This window comes from Macrobrachium nipponense, chromosome 27, assembly GCF_015104395.2.
Source record: "Macrobrachium nipponense isolate FS-2020 chromosome 27, ASM1510439v2, whole genome shotgun sequence".
Classification (NCBI taxonomy): Eukaryota; Metazoa; Arthropoda; class Malacostraca; order Decapoda; family Palaemonidae; genus Macrobrachium; species Macrobrachium nipponense.
Genome location: NC_087216.1, coordinates 31,551,092 through 31,572,056, shown reverse-complemented (window position 1 = coordinate 31,572,056; position 20,965 = coordinate 31,551,092). Strand labels below are relative to the sequence as shown.

The following is a 20,965-nucleotide window of genomic DNA, read 5'->3' as shown; positions in this document are numbered from 1 at the left end:
CCTGGGAAGAGAGAGATGCCGACCCTTGGTCGCTGGATGTCGTGAGGAAAGGGTACAGGATTCCCGTTCTTGAAGTCACCCCCGCTATCCTACAACACCAAAGGATTTGTCTCCCTCTTATCGAGGAGAGAAGCAGAAAGTGCTTTTCGATCTGCTGGAACAAATGATCGAGAAGCAAGCGGTGGAACAGGTCTTCGACCTGGAATCGCCAGGGTTTTACAACCGCCTGTTCCTGGTGCCGAAACATTCGGGGGGTGGCGACCCGTCCTCGATGTCAGCAGCCTAAATCTCTTCGTGATAAAGAAGAAATTCAAGATGGAGACGACTCAATCGGTGCTGTCAGCTTTGAGACCGGGGGGATTGGATGGTCTCACTAGACCTCCAAGACGCGTATTTTCACGTCCCCATCCATCCCCACAATCAAGGAAAATACCTGCGATTTGTCCTGAAGGGGAAGGTATTCCAATTCAGGGCACTTTGCTTCGGTCTGACCACAGCGCCGATGGTTTTCACCATTCTAATGAAGAACGTGGCAAGGCTGCTTCATTTGGAGAATATACGGATCTCTCTCTACCTAGACGACTGGCTTATTCGAGCTTCATCGCGGGAACGGTGTCTGGAGGACCTGCACACGACCATGACGTTAGCAAAGTCCCTGGGGCTTCTGGTAAACCTCGAAAAGTCGCATTTGACTCCGTCTCAATCTTTAGTCTATCTGGGGATTCAGATGGACTCAGTGGCTTTTCGGGCTTTTCCGTCCCAGGGGCGACAACTTCAATGCTTGGAGAAAGTGGCGACCTTTCTGGGGAAGGAAACATGCTCGGTGAGGGAATGGATGAGTTTGCTGGGGACGCATTTCCTGCACTGGAGAAGTTTGTTTCTCTGGGAAGGCTGCACCTCAGACCTCTTCAATTCTTCCTAGCCAACAGTTGGAAGAACAAGCAAGATCTGGAGGCGATCTTGTGTTTAACGAGAGAGGTGAAGGATTACCTAAGTTGGTGGTCAGATCCTCGGAAGCTCGCGGAAGGGCTCTCCCTCAAACTTCGGAACCCCGACCTAGTGTTGTTTTCCGTGACGCGTCGTCCACGGGTTGGGGAGCAACACTAGGAGGGAAAGAAGTTTCGGGCACCTGGAGAGGGGAACAGGTGTCCTGGCACATCAATCTGAAAGAGCTGTCAGCCATTTATCTGGCTCTCAGGTTTTTTTCCAGGAAGAAGTATCCGGCAAAGTCGTTCAGATCAATTCGGACAACACCACAGCGCTGGCATACCTAAGAAATCAAGGGGGAACTCATTCGCCTTCTCTGTTTGCCATCGCAAAGGATCTCCTTTTATGGGCGAAAGCGCAAGAAGTCACGATCCTGACAAGGTTCGTGTCAGGAGTACAGAATGTTCGAGCGGACCTTCTCAGTCGTCGAGGACAGCTGTTGCCGACAGAGTGGACCCTTCACCAAGAGGTTTGCCAGTCGCTGTGGAACCTGTGGGGCTGTCCACAGGTGGATGTCTTCGCAACGTCCAGGACGAGAAGACTTCAACTCTATTGCTCTCCAGTTCTGGACCCGGGAGCAGTCGCAGTAGACGCCCTACTTTGGTGGAGTTGGTCGGGTCTAGACATATACGCTTTTTCCCCCGCTCAAGATCCTCGGGGAAGTGATGAGGAAGTTTGCGGCATCGGAAGGAGCGAGGATGACACTCATCGCCCCCTTCTGGCCGCAGCCGACTGGTTCACAGAGGTGATGTCCTTCCTGGTAGACTTTCCGAGGACTCTGCCCTTAAGGAAAGATCTACTCAGACAGCCCCACTTCGAGAGGTACCACAAAAAAACCTCCCCGCTTCTGAGTATGGACTGGTCGTTCAAAGACTATCAAGAAGTTGGCCAAAGAGCGAGGGGTTTTTCAAGACCTGTGGCGAAGGCGATTGCCACCGCAAGGAGGCCCTCCTCGATCGCTATGTACCAATCGAAGTGGGCTGTCTTCAGATCCTGGTGCAGGAAGAAGGGCATTTCCTCCACCACAACCTCTGTGAGCCAGATAGCTGACTTCCTTCTTCATCTGAGAGAGGAAGTGAAGTTGGCTGTTCCAACTATTAAAGGCTACAGGAGCGTGCTTTCGCTAGTACTTTTAGACACAGAGGACTCGATTTGTCTAATAATAAAGACATTCATGATCTCATTAGATCGTTCGAGACTAGGAAGGTAGTCCAGCCTAAGGTACCCTCGTGGAACTTGGATGTGGTGCTCAAATATTTGATGTCGAGTCACTTCGAACCGCTTCATTCAGTTTCTATCAGGAATCTGACGAAGAAAACGATCTTCCTAACCGATCTGGCGACGGCGAAGAGGGTTAGCGAAATTCAGGCCATTAGCAAGCAGATTGGCTTTTCAGAAAGTAGGTGCGGGTGGTGTTCTTTAAGTCCCATGTTCTTAGCAAGAACGAGAATCCTTCCAACCCGTGGCCGAGGACCTTTTGAAATCAAAGGGTTGTCAGATATAGTTGGAAACGAACGTGAGAGATTCCTGTGTCCTGTCAGGGCTCTAAAGTTCTATCTGCAGAGAACTAAAGCTTGCAGAGGTTCATCGGACAATTTGTGGTGTTCAGTGAGGAAACCTGATCTTCCTATGTCGAAAAACGCACTGGCGTTCTTCATCAGGAATACGATTCAAGAAGCGCATAATAAGTGTAGTGATAGTGATTTAAAGCTTCTGAAAGTAAAAGCTCACGAGGTGAGAGCTATTGCTACTTCGGTAGCCAATTCACAAAAATATGGCACTCAAAGATATTTTGAATGCCACATTTTGGAGAAGCAATTCGGTGTTCGCTTCACACTACCTGCGGGAGGTGAAAGTGACATACGAAAATTGCTTCTCCCTCGGACCATACATTGCTGCAGACACTGTTTTGGGGCAGGAGGTAACACTCATCCTATCCTTTAGGGATTAGGGGGGTTTTTAATTTGTGTTTTTGGTTGTGGGGTGACCGCCTGGGGCGGGTCTCCCTTCCATTAGCTTAGTTAAGTGGGATACCTTTGGTAAACTAAGCCAGGTGGTGGTATTTTTGTCTCGTTGCCCTCAGTAGTATGGTCCATGGTCTAGTCACGTCGTGTCTCGCCCCTGTTGACAGATCATCTGGAGTGCACCAGCTTCATAGGTCTCTACCTTGCTGGCAACTCTAGTAGCACAAGCAGACTTACGTGGCAGTAATCACGAAGCCAGCTATGCTAACAGGTAAGGAACCAAGATATCAATTATCTGCACATATGTGTTTCCTAAATCCTCTATTCTGTCTCTCCCACCACCAAAGGTGGGATTCAGCTATATATATATCTGACAGGTAAGTTGCATGAACAAAATGATATTGTAATGATACAATTAAGTTTGTTCATTACTTACCTGGCAGATATATAATAATTTATTACCCGCCCACCTCCCCTCAGGAGACAGTGGAAATAAAAATTATTGCTTTGATAGAAAATGGGAATGGTTCCTGATACCCGCCTCCCAGCGGCGGGAATGGGTACTAACCACCTGACTCCCACTACGTGTGTCGTAAGTTTTAAATTCTGTCGGTGTCGGAAATTATCAGCTATATATATATCTGCCAGGTAAGTATGAACAAACTTAATTGTATCATTACAATATCATTTTCAAGGCTAAAGGAAATTTTTATTAGGAATGAAAATTATTTTATTATATATTGTGACTCGAGAAGTGTTCTTCAGTCGCTGGAATCTTTTAACCTTTTAAACCCTCTGATTTTAGACATATTTGAATGGCTGCTTTTACTGAAAAGAAGAGGGAAAGAAATAAAGTTCTGTTGGGTGCCTTCCCATGTTGGGGTGGATGGGAATGAGAAAGCTGACCGATTGGCAAAGTCAGCAGTCAACTCCCCAGAACCCACAAGATGCCTACTACCATATCGGGGTTTATATCCTCTGGTGGGTCAGAGAATTAAAGAATGTTGGTGGTCCCAGTGGGAGGATATTTTAACTAATCAAAAATGCGCAATATCACCTCATCAGTGTCTCCTTGGTCATATCCGTATATGCCAAGGAGACAAGAAACGATGTTGTGCAGATTGAGGATTGGACATACGTACAAGACTCACCCATGGGTTCTTGATGTTTCATGAAAATTCCTATCCGTTTTTGCAAGAACTGTACTGTGCCCTTGACTGTGAAACATTTGTTGATTGAATGTCCCAGATTCGGGAATTTGAGGCATAGGTTCCTGTCTTGGGGTTGGGACAGTGTAGGTAATTTTATCCTAGCTAGTAATATAGAGCAGTTATATAAATTTATAGGGGAGGCAGGCCTCCTCAACCAAATTTAAATTATACGTAGATTGTCTATGTAAGTACTTTTACATATGAAGAAGATATTTATATACATATATTTATAGATATTTTTATATGAAATTTATTAACAATTTTAATTTTTTCTATTCAATTTATTTCAGTGTCAATTACCCAGATGTTGTGACGCCAGATTTAATACACAATCAATTAATCCTCTCAAGCCTCGGAGCCGCTCCTACGTGTTGGCTTGTGAAGTTTACCAATCTTACAAATGACTTCTCTGGTGTGGCTTCATCTGCTTCTGTGGTGTCTTGTCTCCCTCAGATGTTTTGTCATACAATGATGTTCTCCTTGGGTCTCCTATTTGTCATATGGAATAAACTTGTCTGCAGTTTTGTTTGAATATGTTTAATCTGGTCTTACAATATTTTCTCTTTCACCGTAAGAGTAGTCGGCTGTGTTACGTCACAGATGTCTTGTGACATGGCTAGTTCTTATGACGACATAGTTTAAATCGACTCTGCGTTTCACGACTTATTCCACGTCTCCCACTATCTTAGGCATTGAAATTTTTTACTTGTAAGTGTACTGGTGAGGCCCTCTGGTTGCTATAGGAGTCAAAGGAAAACCCTATCGTCATCTTTGCCTTCTTCTTCAGTTATCTCCATCGGCAACAAGCTGCGGTTTGTTTCATGTCATGAGCTTCTCTTCAAGATCCTGTAACTCAGAATTCCTGGTGCACAATGTCCTCAGATTCATCTAATTGGAGAGGTAACTGGCTTCTCTGATATTAGTTCCAGGATTTTCCCGAACTAGTGTCTTCTACTTTGTTTCTTCGGACACTTGGGTAGAGGGAGCATCAACCTTTGTCCTATTTGTGACTTGATAGCTTGTCTGAGTTCTTTGGTTTCGTCAAAATCCAAGACTTAGGGATGCATCCTACACCCTGTTTTCTAAGAATTCTGATTTTTTGTATCTCCAGCTTGAAGTAACCATGAAGATTCTACAACGTCCCAGCCAGAGTTGATGTAGTTTCCTTCATGTGAGAGATTCTGGTCCTTCGGGGATGTGTTTCCAGCATAGGTGTTGTTGCCTCAACTCTCTCTCTCTCTCTCTCTCTCTCTCTCTCTCTCTCTCTCTCTCTCTCTCTCTCTCTCTCTCTCTCTCTCTCTCTCTCCTTAGTCACCTTAGTTCTAGACTTACACAGATATGATACTCGTCCATGAACGTGTTTCCCTGAGAGATGTGTGTCGTTGTGTTTCTCTCATGGACATGTCTACTCTTCACGTACTTGGGCGTGTTCCTGTGGATATGATTATTGCACTTTTACCTCTCTGAAGTCTCTTGTTTGTCTTTAAGAGGTTTTTCTCGGCTGACGTCTCATTTGCTTGCTAGATGCAAGATTTCCCCACTTGTTGTGCATGTCCCGGGACGTGTTTTCGGGTGACGGCTGTGATGTTGTCCATGTTTGTGGCTGCTTCAAGTAACGGTTGTGATGCTCATGGAGGACGTGCTACTTCGGGTAATCTTGATTGAGAAACGGAGAGATCTTTCTCCAGTTTCCAAGAAACCAATGTGCTCTTGGCTCATTTTCCTACGTTGTACTTCCGTGTCTCTTTCTCCCAGATGGTGACACATCATCACACATCTGTGTACGTGCGTCACATCACATCCGTCGTTGCATGTCCATGTACGTGACTCTTCATGGCCAATGACTGATGCACATATGTAACTAGATGGCCATAGGTCATAATAGTGCCTGTGCAATGCCTTTTGGACATGTACATAACGTCTGACAAACATTGCCATGGTGGTGTCCAATGGGTATGCCATATCAAATATGTTCAGGATCAAAACAGACCTTCAAGTGCTTGGCTTTATGCCAAAATCACAGATTCCAATAAAAGAGACCTTCAACCTATCAGTGCAATGGCGTTTGGCCATAGCAAACGACTGTCGGGCATTCCATTGGTAGTGTCCATGGACGTTCTATGGCATCGACTTACGATTGATCTTCAACTGTTGTGTCCTTCACAAGAAGTCAATGGATTCATTCAATCTATCCCATATGGCCTTCTTTGTGGGAATTGACAGTCTTGGGGTTGACCCAAGACTTCAACCCTTCCCAGGTAGGAAGAATTCTCGTTTCATCGCTTATTTACAATTTGGATTGTTCCTATGAGAATATTGACCCAACACTTCTACTTCACTTCTACTAGTTGCAGTTAGTCAATAACATGTTTCCTTTACAGTGAAGTTCGGTGGAACCATTCTGCCCTATGCCAGTTTTTGAAACAGGGTCCAATTCTGATCACACTAGGCATTTTCTTGGTGTGAATTTGTAGAATTATTTTATAACTCCATATCTACGATTCGGACCTTCTCAACTGGTTAGGTACTTGAATCTAGTCCAAGAAGACTTCAAGACAAGGGAAGGATGTGGAACTACTTCCCTTTTCTAACATAGCCCAGCAAGTGGTTGAGCTCTCAGCCTAGCTAGTTTGAATCTACATTTACCATTTTAGCCTAGAGTAAATAGTTGAGATCTTCTATTCCATCTTAGCCTAGCCTAAGTCTAGTTCTTAGCTGAGCAATTGGTTGAGTTCTTAGCCTAGCAAGTGGTTGGGTTCTTAGTCTAGACTAGCCTAGCCTATTTAGTATGAACCTAACTTTTCCATCTTAGCCTAGCCTAAGTGGTCAAGTTCTTAGCCTAGCCTAGGCTAGCTAGTTCAAACATGTCCCCACCAGCTTAGCATAGCCTAAGTGGTTGGGTAGCCTGGCTGGTTTGTGTGTATCTTTATCAGACCTGCTCTTCTGCTACATGAATTCTGCAAGATTTTCCTTTTCTTCAAGAGTTTGGGATTGGGTTAGGTTGGGTACAATTCCTAGTTTAACCTACCATTATATGTATCCAAGTAACCAGACCAGTACTGTATCCCAATATCCTAGTTGTTCTTGTCTCTGCATGAGTTAAGATCCTTCCTTACCACCGTGCTATGTTACTCAGTAACGTCACCATAGTGGTTCCTTAGTCTAAAGGTGGGAGGGCGTGTCCTATTATCATAGGACGTCTCCTCTGATGATTAGCATACTGAGCGTGTCATCATAAGGGATCACTTCACAGGACGTATCTTTGATAGCTTTAAGAAATCAAGACAACAGTTGCTATTCTTTTGAAGTTTTTATCCACGATTTATACTATGTACTTGAGAATTTATGTAAAAAAAATGAACAAACGGTAAACTATCATGTTAATAATACTAAAATTGTTAGATTGTGTATATAGTATAACAGCATTTACAAATATTTAGAAAAAAATTGCTAGCGTAAACAGCAGGTGGGCAATTTGAATATTGAATTTAGAAGGCAGGTAGATTCAGATTGCATTTAAATATTAGCTAATGAAATTTCTATTGATATTTACAGGGCTTTTACCATAGTTAGGGGGATAAATTTTATACACTACAGATATTGAGAGGACTTCTGCCATACTGACAAATGCTTTCGCTGTTGTTTGTCCTACGACAGGCACTGAATTTCACCTCTCGTGTCGTAGTACGGATACCCCCAGTATTAGATCTTGTGTTACATTGCAATGGGTTTTATATGTAAGAAATATTAATTCAGATGAAATGAATATGGTCACAATTTCTAGCTCATCAGAGGAAACATATACTGCTTTTCCTAGTTACCATCTGGAGAGAAGCTAGGCTAATTGTTATACTTTATCATTTTTGGAGCAAAGTTACTATCTGTCAAGGCAGTGAGCTAATGCTTTGATCCTAAAGTCTGACTGATTTAATGATGAAATCTTGAAAGTACTTTATAGTAAGACTTACTTTTTTTTAACTCCAAAACAGGCAACAGTAAGAAACCACCAAATGCAAGAGTTGAATCGTTTCATACACTACTACACACGTTTTAAAAATCATCAGAATTCTTTGCAAATGGAAGAACCACTGTTGAGAAGTGCTAGAGACAAGATGGAAGTGCTTGCAACTTCATTGCCTTCACAAGAGCAACAAGGCCAAGGTAGTTGTAATTTGTCATTTTTGGTATATTTTCCTTTTAGTTGCTGTGCATGTGTCAAAGGTATGGATTTGAGTATGTTTATTTGTTAAGCTTTAGCATCTTCCCAGTTCCTTTGGTTATTTGTGCATTTTCAGCTTTGACATTTGACTTGAGTCAATTGTTTTGAGTTGTATAACAATGCATTAAGTTGTACATACATAAATTGATTCAGACTGTTGTTTTAGGCGAACTTTCAACTACCAGTAAAGAAAAGAATTTAAAGACATGTTATTAAGCAATGTAGAAGAAGTGCAGGTGAGTGCTCCTTTAGAGAAGGCTCATAACTTCCTGAGTTAACTTTTTATTGTACTATGTATAGGTTAACCTGTTATGTGCATAGGTAGATGTATTTATCTTTAAAATCTTCCTATTTTTTCATTTTTCATACTTCACCTTTTCCCTGTTTATGGATAAAGAGTATACTATCATTTAGGAAAAAAAAAACAAGGAGACATTTATATTTGCTTTATGACTTGAAAAGTCTACTTTGATATAGGTGTATGTTAAAACTACCCTGTGGATGAATACACATTTTAAAATAAACATTTTGTGTATAATTACTGGTGCAAATACAAGACTTGGAAGTCAAGACTTTGGACTCTTCAGTTAAGGAACCATTTTCTATGTGCAGGACCCTCCCAGATCATTGCTTTTCTTCAAAAGGAGAAATTTGTGTATCAAATCCTTTTCTTAATACTGTATACACATTTATACAGTTCATAGGATGGTGGTTTAAAGGCAGACAGAATGGGTCTTAAAGTTCATAATAGTGGAAGACCATTAAGACCCATTCTGTCTGCTTTTAAAGCATCATCCTTTATACAGTTCATTTTATGATATATTCATATACTACATTGTAAGTCATATGTGCTCTTAAAAACATGGTGTAGTATATTGTAATCTAACATCTTAAGTTTGGTGTAGATTATTATTAATTTTTCAGGTTTACATAGTCCCTCACTGTCAAATATAATTTTAGTTGTATACACTGATTTTCTTTGCATGCTGTTTATATTGTTACTCTTCCTATTAGTATACCCTTTTCATCATACATGTACCTTGTCTGTTTCCTGGAGTATCATGCTGTTCTCTTGAAATTTATCCATCATATAAGTAACTTACCCCAAGTAATTGCATAGCTAAGGTTTCTAACTTGCACAGCAACCTTTTTTTCTAAATTTCTATAGCATTTCAGTTGTTTTGTGTAGTTGACAGGCTCTGCCTGCTATCAGAGCACTCGGGGCTGGTTATTCAGTTGTTTCTGCCACGGGTCATTGTACATTGGTAGCTTATTAGCGTTTAGTGTCAGAATTTTCATATGTCTGATTGTAGTTCCCTTAGCCTCCACTATTGTAGCAAAGGTTGTCAAACCGAATTGACTAAGGATGCGGCCTCACCAAAACTGTCATATGCATCCCACAATGCTAAAGCATTTTGTATGTCTACATACATTTCAATCAACTAATAATTCAAATACAAATGGCATAGGGAGTATGAGTATGGGTGACATCGCGTGCGTTAACAGGCTGTAAGGGCAAGTAACAAAACATTTTGTTTTTAACTGCAGGTGGACGTGCATCTTCTAGCAGTGGTCCACATGAAGGAGGAATTAGCATACTTAAATATGATGATTTCTGGTAATATTTATGATACAGATTATGGGGGTTGGGGTTCCATTCTTGGCGGGGTGCTGATAAGCGAAAACCGCCATTAGCCGAAACTCTACGATGTATGGCACTTTTGACACCATAAATCTCTGATTTTTGGGTGTGTGTGTATATAATATATATATATATATATATATATATATATATATATATATATATATATATATATATATATATATATATATATAATATAAATAAAGATATATGACACGAAGGAAAAATAAACGAAGCAGGATCTGCAAGACCTTTCGACGTTAAACGTCCTTTACTGAGCAGAAACTGACATAAATGCGGCAAAAGACAATACAAGAAGATTCGTATAAGTGACAGATAGGGATTATAAAGAGATTAGTACCTAGAATCCGACACACCTGGAAGATGAGAAACCTTCCCAAATAAGCATAAACAATGGGTGCAATTAAAAGGCCACGGCTAACATTGAAATTACAATGAAAAGTAAGTTGTATTAAAGAAGATTCTAAAAGATTTCGTGCTAAGACATCTCTTGACCTTGCAATTACTGAACTACCAACCCAATTTATTCGGTGGTTGTTTTCACTTAAATGAATGAATATTGCATTAGATGTTTGCCCAGTTTTTACAGAATATTTATGCTGGCTTAGCCTTACTTCTAGGCCTTTGCTAGACTGTCCGAGATAAAATGAGGGACAAACCATACATGGAATTTTATATATTATGTTGTTGCTTTCTCTGGGACCATTTTTTATTAATATTCCTTTTAGTGTGTTATTATAGGAAAAGGTATAAAAAACATCTTTTCAAGAGATGTTTCGACATCACCGATACCACAAACCTCACCTTGTGTGAATTTTGGAAGGAGCAATTCAATATTGTGATATGCATCCGACTCATCGATCAAGCTTGGCAGGAGGTTTCGAGGCGAACCTTGAATTTGTGTGAGGAAACTCTGGCCTGATGCCGTATCCACCCGAGACTTTGAGGGATTCAACATGGGCGAAGCTGATGCAGATTCAGAAACAGTTGACGATCCTGAAACTGTTTTGCAACCAGATCTTGACGAGATCGTTGCACTCGGCAAGTCCATGGGGCTGGTCATCGACGAGGACGACAACAATGACCTTCTCGAGGAGCACCAAGAGGAGCTTATGATGGATGACCTGAAGGAGTTGGAGGCCATGCAACATAACATCATTGAAGAAGAGTTCTCTAGCAGCAGCGAGGAGGAGGAGGACCCTATGACTGTGGCAGAAATCAAGGATGTTCTCGCTGCTTATCATAAAGTGCAATCATTTGTAGAAAAGAGACACCCCAAAAAGGCTTACACAGGTCGTATGCTTGCACAGTTCTGTGACATTTGCCTGAGTCGTTTCAGAAACATTGTCAAAAGCAGGCAGAAGCAATCTTCCTTGGATAGTTATTTTTTAAAGAGGCCTTTAGTAGTAAGCAAACAGGAAGGTCCAAGTGATATGAAAAAACAAAGTTGAAAGTGGTGAAGAGATTGAAATTTTGTAAATAAATAAATAAATAAAACGTAAAGTAAAAAAGTAAAAGAAACAATGTAAAATCAGAAAAAGGCAAAATAAAGAAATTTAATTTTAAGTTTTTTGTAAAGTTAAGTGTTAATGTTTTCTCCCATGTGTTAATGTGTTCTGCCATTTGTTAATGTGTTTCTTAAAGTTTAGTGTTCATGTTTTCTGCTATTTGTCTTCCTCCTCTGTTGCCACTTTTGGACATAGCCTCACGCGAAAGGTAAGGTTCCACATTTTACTACATATGTACATACATGTATGTACAGTATTTCTTGTACCCTGTATACTAATACACTTTATTTACAGGTACAGTAAAGGTTAGGTTAGATACTAAATGGTGCGAATTGTTGAATTTCTTTGTTTATTGTTCAATTTAGCTTTATTATAAAATTTACTGGGGTGTTTTTGTAGGGCTTGGAACGAATTAGGCAATGTACGTGTAAAACGTAGTTCGAGATACGAAAAAATCAGGTTACAAAGGCCGCTTCGGAACGGATTAATTTCGCATCCTGAGGCACTATTGTAATTTATTATATATATATATATATATATATATATATATATATTATTATATATATACAGTGGTCCCCCCGTATTCGCGGGGGATGCGTACCAGACCCCCCCTGAATAGTTAGAATCCGCGAATGTTCGGAACCCATTTTCCTACATGGTTTTTTTAATAGTTTTATCACAAAAAGTGCATTTTATGATGAAATCCATCAAAAAAAACCAGGAATTTGTGGATATTTATCATAGAAATATACTGCGAATGCATGAATTTTCCTTTTGCGAATAATGCAGGGAAACGTTCCCGAGAGAAATCTGCGAATGTGTGAGTCCGTGAATCTGGAGAACGCGAATACGGGGGGTCCACTGTATATATATATATATATATATATATATATATATATATATATATATATATATTATATATATATATATATATGGAACAAATTAGGAAATTTACATGTAAAATGCGTTTCAAGATACGAAAAGCTCAGGTTACTGTATGTGTATATATATATATATACTATAGTATACTATATATATATATATATATATATATATATATATATATATATTATATATATATATATATATATATATATATTATATATACAGGCAGTCCCCGGGTTACGACGGGGGTTCTGTTCTTAAGACGCGTCGTAACCCGAAAATCGTCGTAAGCCGGAACAACATTCTTGAAAACATCTCCACAGGGAAAATTTCACTAATTTGCAATTTTTCTTAGGGCCGTATCTCTAAAATTATCACTAATTTACTTTTTTCATGTGCAACACTGTGTATTCACAAATTACTGTATATTTTCATTAAAATACAAGAGAGAGAGAGAGAGAGAGAGAGAGAGAGAGAGAGAGAGAGAGAGAGAGAATTACATAAAACCATTAAATTCGTTGATCATTGTATGGCATTGTTAAGCTCCCAGTGTCACTGGAGTTATGAGGTAGGGAAATTGATACAGAAAAAGACAAAGGGAAGAATTTCCTTTTGAAATTAGTTTTTATATTATTACTACTTCTATTATTATTATTATTATTATTTGAAAATATAATAAACATGTGCATCTACCATAAAAATTCTCTCATCTCAGTAAGAAAGAGGAATTATCCTTACAAGTGAAATGGAAAGGTCATTTTCATCTCTTTAAAATACGACCATTATGAATTTTGTAATTAAAGTTTTATTATTATTATTATTATTATTATTATTATTATTATTATTATTATTAAATAATAATAATAATAATAATAAAATTATCAATAAACATTTTACATACTAGTACCATAAAAATTCTTTCATCTCGGTAAAATAAAAAGAGAGAGAGAGAGAGAGTGTGTTTATCTCTCTCTGTTCTCTCAAAAAATACTTATAACGCTTCCAGCGAAAGACCGAGAAAGGAGGGAGGGAGGAGTTACCACTATGACCACATTATTATCTTGTGTGGCAAGAGAGAGAGAGAGAGAGAGAGAGAGAGAGAGAGAGAGAGAGAGAGGAGAGAGAGAGAGAGGAGTTAACCTTAATTAAAAGTGACATGGATAGATTAGTACGTATTGTATTTCTTTAAAATACTATCACATATGAATTTTGTAATTACAGTTATTATTATTATTATTATTATTATTATTATTATTATTATTATTATTATTATTATTTTGAAAGTATTAAAAAACAAATAGTACAAGTACATAAAACAAAAATCTCGAGTCTCAGTAAATGAGAGAGAGAGAGAGAGAGAGAGAGAGAGATGGAGAGAGAGAGAGAGAGAGGAGAGAGAGAGAGAGAGAGAGAGAGGAAAATTTCATGAACACCTGATTGCAACACTGCAGCTCTTCCCCCTCGCAGCTCTTCCCCCTCCTGGCTGTCACAGAACTTGATATATCTGACAGTTTTAGTACCTGGATCTCGAGAAAAAGTTACTGAAAGAAGACTGGGATTTCCTTCATTCTTCCATAATTTTTTTAAATATAAGCTAAAATATTACTAATTCACTATGGTATTTTCTTTAATGAATTGATATTATTGCTGTATAAATTAATATTAATATTTGAAAATAGTAAATCATTTATTTATCATACAAAAAAACATACATCTTTGTAGTAGAGAGAGAGAGAGAGAGAGAGAGAGAGAGAGAGAGAGAGAGAGAGAGAGAGAGAGAGAGAGAGAGAGAGAGAGAATTATTATTTTTATTATGTGATATTATTTCAACTTATTAAACTTACTAATACGGTATTAATCAAAATTAATATTTGAAAATTAGTAAATCATTTGTATTATAAAAATGTATTTAGTCATGAAAATAAACATCAAAATACACTAATTAGTGATTATTTTTGTTGGAAAATACAAAGAGAGAGAAACTATGGTTTTTATATCCAAGTCTAAGTAGAGTATAAATGGATTCTTTAAGTGAAATAATGTTTCAATGATATTTTGCTGTTTTGTATTAAAGGATATGTATACTGTTTTGAGAATGCGTTCCTTATCCTTGACTGTGGTTACCATACAGTTTAATAGTGTAAATTAATTTATGCGCCCTCTGCTCAGAAACTTAGTTCTGCGTATGAGGTATAGTTAAAAAGCATAAAAAACTGTCGTAACCTTGGAATTTGTGTTGTAATCTAACCAGAAACTTAGTTTTGTTAATTATGTATACTGAAACAAGCAATGATTTTTTCATTATTTGCGCGTTTTTTTTGGACTTGTTATAAACTGCGCATCCCCCAAGCTAGTGGTATCATTCGCTCGAAACTAGTTCCGCATATGAGGCGTCACCAAAAAAATAAAAAAAATACGACATAAAAAGTGTCGAAAATCATCATAACCTCAAAATTTTTGTTGTAATTTAACCAAAAACTTATTTTTATTAATATACTGTGCTAAACTATAAAGGATTCTTATCATAGTATGTGTTTTTTAAAAGCGTCGTTAACTCGGAGCGTTGGAAGCGTCAGCGTCGTAACCTCAGACCAAGCGTTGTAACCCAGGGCGGATTTTTTAATGAATATTTAAGAAAAAGCGTCGTAACCTCGGAACGTCGTAAGCCGGACCGGTCGTAACCCGTCCCGGAACCACCGCCTGTATATATGTATATAATATATATATATAATAGAATAACTTGATCACGAAGTATATAAAACGTGATGCTATGTATAAAGGTAAAGTTTTTTGCCTCGAAAGAAAAAATTAAAAAGCGAGATAGCCAAGTACTTTCGATCCTGTTCGGACTTTTTACTGAGGCAAACTGATTTTACAAAGAACAACATAGTCAAAAGAAGGCTTAATATGCAAACTGACACTACCAGATTAGCCATAAGGGCAATTTTCACTCTACAGAAAGGAGGAGCCCCCAGAGGCTAGCCACACCTTGAAGGCCCGCAGTAAACAAGTGATTCTTCCAGAAAACAGTACATTTTGAAAAAAACACGGGAGCATATACAATTTAATATCATGAATTTTTACACAAATTTTCTCAACAAAAATTATTATTAATGAAAAACAAAAGTTATAAAAAATATATATATATCGAGCGAGAGAGAGGAGAGAGAAAAGGGATTTTGACGAAGGAAAAATCTATTTCTGGGTGATTGGCTCGTGTCGCCCTATGAAAGTAATCCTTAATATCATCTTTCTAGGTAAAATTATCCTAAAATTACCAGAGAAAACAAAATTAAGAAATGTCAGTAAGACTGACTCGCTCACTCTTAAAAAGAAGTGTCGGTATGATATAGGGGCGAGTGTGGAACACTACCACGAGACAAACACCAATTAGAACTTCCCTATCAGAATCCCCCTAAGAAAGAGAGCCGATACCAACGGGCGATGCAGCCTCTTCTACTAATAATAACTATATACATGTGGGACTAATTTATTAGTTGTTCATTTATTTTGAGATCCTTCATAAACATCTTACAAACTATATGGTCCAAATGGTACATTCCCAGAACTAAGATTTAGGTTGTTTTATTAGTGATTTGTATAATTGCCGATTCCAGTAAATTTCTTGAAACAATCATTAGATCTAGCAATTACCGACGGTATCACCCCAATTAATACAATGAGATTTTTTCACTCAGATGGATAAACAGTGCATTTGAAGTCTGGGCTGTTCTAACTGAATACATATGCTGCTTAATCCGAACACCTACAATTTTTACTTGACTGACCAACGTAAAACGATGGGCAATCCTTACAAGGAATTTTTTAAAATTTTGTAAATGATGATGTTATTTGTTAAGGGATTATTCTTAATTAGCATATCTTTAATGGTATTGTTATAAGAGAACACTACATTAACATTAAACGATTTAAATATTGATTTTTATGGTTTCAATTCCACGATAATAAAGTAAGCTAAGTACATTTTTAGGCATTTCTTTTTCATTAATAGCAACATTATAAAACTTTTTGTGAGCTTTTTGATAACATAAATCAATTAAATGAGTGGGTGGGTAGCAGAGATCGTTTCCTATCTTTTTTATGTATTCTATTTCTTGGTCCAGATATTATGGACTGTGATACGCAAAGCGAGTAGGAACATAGAAGAAAAAATTGAAATTTTAATATTAAGAATGGTGGGCCAGAATAAACAAAAATGTACATATGTTAAATTATTTGTTTTGGGTTTTCTATCAATACTGAATTTGCATTGGAAAGATTTCTATCTATTAAATTAACAATCCGGAGGAAAGGGATGACATTGTTATTTTCAATTTCAGAAACAGTGAATTTTATGGTATGGCACTAAAGTTAAAGTTTCAATTTAGACAGTAAATCATTTACAATCGATTACCGACCCAAGGTAAGCACTAACTAAGATATCAATCGACAGATTGGTATCATTTTTAAGGGGATAAGTGTGATATTCGGGAGGTGGTGTCTCTCAAAAAAATTCCAATTATATAAGTTTTGGAAAGGAGAGGTTGAATAAAGGGTTACCCATGGCCATACCAAATATTTGTGGTAATATTCTCCATTAAAAATAAATCTGCAATCACAAATACATAACTTAATTAAGGAAATTATGTGACTAACGGACATAGACAATTCATGCAGTACAAGTTCATTATTTAAATATTCTAGCACAGAGTCAATAGGGACTTTTGTAAACAAAGAACATACATCAAAACTAACAAAAAAAAAAAAAAATATCGCTAGGGTTTAGTAACAATGTTATTTAATTTTTCCACAAGATCAAGAGAATTCCGGATGTGTGAATTAGATACAGTTCCTAGTAGCGGGGATAAGAATTTAGTAATATATTTTAGATAGTTTATAAGCAATTGATCCTACATACTAATAATTGGGCGCATAGGTTTGTTTTCCTTATGAGTTTTGACTATTGCCATATAAATAAGGTAATGAGGGACACTTTACAGTTAACTTACACAAAAGTTCTTTTTTATCTTTAAGAATTTGTTTGATATTGATATTAAAGTTTTTTAGTACTTGGTCCAACGGATTTTTTGTTTTTTTGCGAGTTTTTTGTAAGTTATTTCATCCTCTAGTAAAGTATGCATGCGTGATATGTAGTCAGTTTTGTCAAGAACCACTAAACTATTGGATTTATCAGCCTTGGTAATGTGTAAGCTATTATCATTCTTCAATTCTTTTAAACTTTTTCTGTAGCGAGCGGGGAAGTTATTTTCATGGTAGCCATGCGTAGCACTATATGTCATGCCTTTGATAATGTCTAAATGATTTTGTGGTAGGTCACAATATTTTTCAAACTTATATAGAGATGTCGCTATTGATAAAGCTGAGGGTTTGTTACAAATGAAGAAAGACAACCCAAAGCCTAATGCGCGCACTGCATTATCACTTATTTGTTTGCTCGATAAATTCACCACACAATCACTTCTAGCATTATTGGTCCAATCACTGTCGTTGATAAGGTTGTTTAATTTTCTGTCTAGTTTTCTAATCAAAGTGTCTGTAGTTCTACGAAGTTTTGGTATTTCTTGCCTTAATGCGTGTTTCCAATCAGCGGGAATCGAGTAGTTGAAGTTACGCATTAAGGCATGAAATATATGGAAAACTTCATAGAACTCTCTCTCTCTCTCTCTCACCTCTCCTCCTCTCTCTCTCATCTCTCCTCTCTCTCTCTCTGCTCTCTCTCTCGTCCTCTCATCATCTCTCTATTTATATTTTCTTTCGTTTTTTCATTAATAATAATTTTTGTTGGGAAAATTTGTTGTAAAAATTCATGATATGAAATTTTTTTTTTTTTTTTTTCAAAATTTACTGTTTTCTGGAAGAATCACTTGTTTACTGCGGGTATCCTTCAAGGTGTTTTTGGTCTATTATGCCAAAGAAAAACATAGGAACATTCTTTTGAAAATCTCCAGAATGATAGCGACATTTCACATTCTGCGTGGGATAAACTGGCTCTAGGTGACTGATTGACTTGGCAACACTGCCCATTCGGCCGCGCAACAAACTAATGGTGGCTGAATCAAGCCAAACAGTGGAGTTCCCAGACCAGGTTCAGCTGTATAGCTTTTCTGTACGAAGTATATTAAAGCCTTATTTATTGTTTTAGCCATTGATTTCAAGGTTTTCAAAACCTAGGATAGGCTAGATTATTGGCACTGAATAGCTTTTCTCTTGGCCATCATTGGCAATGTTTTTATTTTAATTTTATGGGTTTTTTTCTCCATGTTGTTGTCGTAACTCAGAGTTGTCATAAAATGAGTATGTCATTAAATGAGGAGTACCTATATATATATCTATATACAGGCATTCCCCGGGTTATGGCAGGGGTTCTGTACCTGACAGGGTGCTGTAAGCCAAAAATTGCCTCAACCCAAATCATCAAAATTATAATGGGAATAACTAGCACTTTAAGTCCGGATTACAGCGCTGAAAATTGTGGTTAACAGCACCATGAGACAATCGCTCTAAGTCTAAAACAATGTAATCCAGTGGCTGCCTGTGTATGTGTGTGTATTATATATATTATAATATATATATATATATATATATATCTATATATATATATATAATATATATATATATTGTGTGTGTGTGTGTGTGTGTGTGTGAATGTGTGTGTGGTGTGTGTGTGTATATTAATAAAAGGAGCTCATAAAAACACTCAAATATAGAAAGTAAGTACTATATTTCAGAGACTGCTGTCTCTCATCAGGTAGGTAATGAATGAGAAAAGTTACAGACAAGGCAGTATTTATACCCATAGATCCAGCCACAGGTCGGCAGTTTTACTAGGTCACCCCAGTTGATAATTTCTCTTTAATCTTCTTAAGCATGGGTTGAAGAAAGATTTTATCTATGATATCTGAATCCCAGGTGCCCTTTGAGATGTTCATTACCTGTCTTTGTGTAATCAAGATTTACTGTCATCTGGCTTTTGTAACGACATCTGCTGCTATAAATTATATGTAACAAATTCCAGTTTATTCTGTGGTTATGGTTATTTATATGGTTAAAAAAGCTGAGCTCTGTTGTCTATACCTAACTGACCATTTGTTGCAATAATCTCTGTGGAAGTGATTTTCCTGTAAAACAGATGTAAGATTGGTCACAGTCCAGGCTTGGGATTCCATATACTCCTGTGTCTTTGGGGATTTGCTTTTGTTGGATGTTAATTAGGGTCTTGGCCAGGGTATTTGGATGGGTAAAGGCAAAAAGGTTAGATTTTCCGAGAGTCTGTGTCACCAACTTAGTCCTGTTCAGGTTTGGTATTTTTATTTTATTGTGTGGTGTCTCTGGTCTTCTCGTATTTAATAGTACACTTGTGGTAAATGTTGATGCGCAGCATCTGAAGGTAGTCCAAGAGCCTCGGGTTTTACTTCCTTGCGAGTGGGTCCAGAAATTTTGTTATATTTGTGGACTCTCAGCTCATCCAGAGTTTTTTTCTCCTTTACCACCCAATTGATTGAGCAGAGCTTTTCTCCTAAGAAAAGACTGTCTTTCTGTCCATACTTGGAAGTGGTCCACGTTCTTTTGTGGTAATTTTAATGGTTACTTTCTCCAATCAGAAAATTTTAATTGCATTGTGTGATAAACAGACCTTCAGCCACACAACTCCATTGACAAGAGCAAGTCGCCCATGCACTTCGATAGCTCAGTCGTCATTTTTTCTATTTAGAATAACTTTCTGAATTAATTTATCATCCTCTCTATTTTTTGCATTTAGCACTATAATCTTAGCCAGTTAGTTTTTCCCTTTGTGTAACGGGAAAACCACACAAGATGAAGATCTAGTTTTCCTAACTTCTGAGTCACTGGGTGATGTCTTTGGTATTTTAGTAGTGTATAGAATTTTCTACATTTGACATGAACATATACTGCTGGAGTCACTCTTAAATTGTGCTTTGTCAGCCTGCTTGATTCATTGGTACTGTCTGGACCCTTCTGGTAGATGGTGCTCAAGTTTGATACACGTGGCTCTGGACAAATAGGACATATTCTTGAATTTTCCATTCTCTTGATTTATTAACCATTAAATACAATTTTTAACGATATCTGAAAGTGAAATCGGCATAATAGGTATAAATGAAGTAAAATTACTTAAAACAATTAACATACCTTAACAGGTGATAGTCTACAAAGTCCTAAATTATTTTGAGTCTGACAGCACAACAGGGACAGTATGATCTTTCATTTTTTCTGGAGAAAAATCCCATTCAAAATACATACGTATGCATATTGCCTTAAATGGGGAAAAAATGTCCTAAATTTTTTAATTATGCTAATTCAATAACTTAAATCATCTTCAAATCCAGAAAATTTCTGGTAACTTTGTGGTTGTGTGTTAAATAGTGGTCACCGACACAAAACAAGGTTCTAAAGTCATTTTCTACCCCATGTCATTCAAATCACTGTAAAAATAATCCTACACACCTGAAAACAACAATGATTTTGCCACAAGAAACACCAAGTTT

The 20,965-nt window shown here is 37.6% G+C and overlaps 1 protein-coding gene across 3 annotated transcripts in view; it reads left to right on the top strand.

The window, feature by feature from the left end:
* The window catches only part of LOC135200995 (ankyrin repeat and IBR domain-containing protein 1-like), a 228,209-nt gene that overhangs the window by 114,298 nt on the left and 92,946 nt on the right, over window positions 1-20,965 (top strand). For all 3 annotated transcript variants that reach the window (XM_064229796.1, XM_064229798.1, XM_064229797.1), the window contains exon 12: window positions 8,152-8,323. In XM_064229796.1, the coding sequence (XP_064085866.1) occupies window positions 8,152-8,323 (172 nt within the window). The remainder of the gene's footprint in view (window positions 1-8,151; window positions 8,324-20,965) is intronic.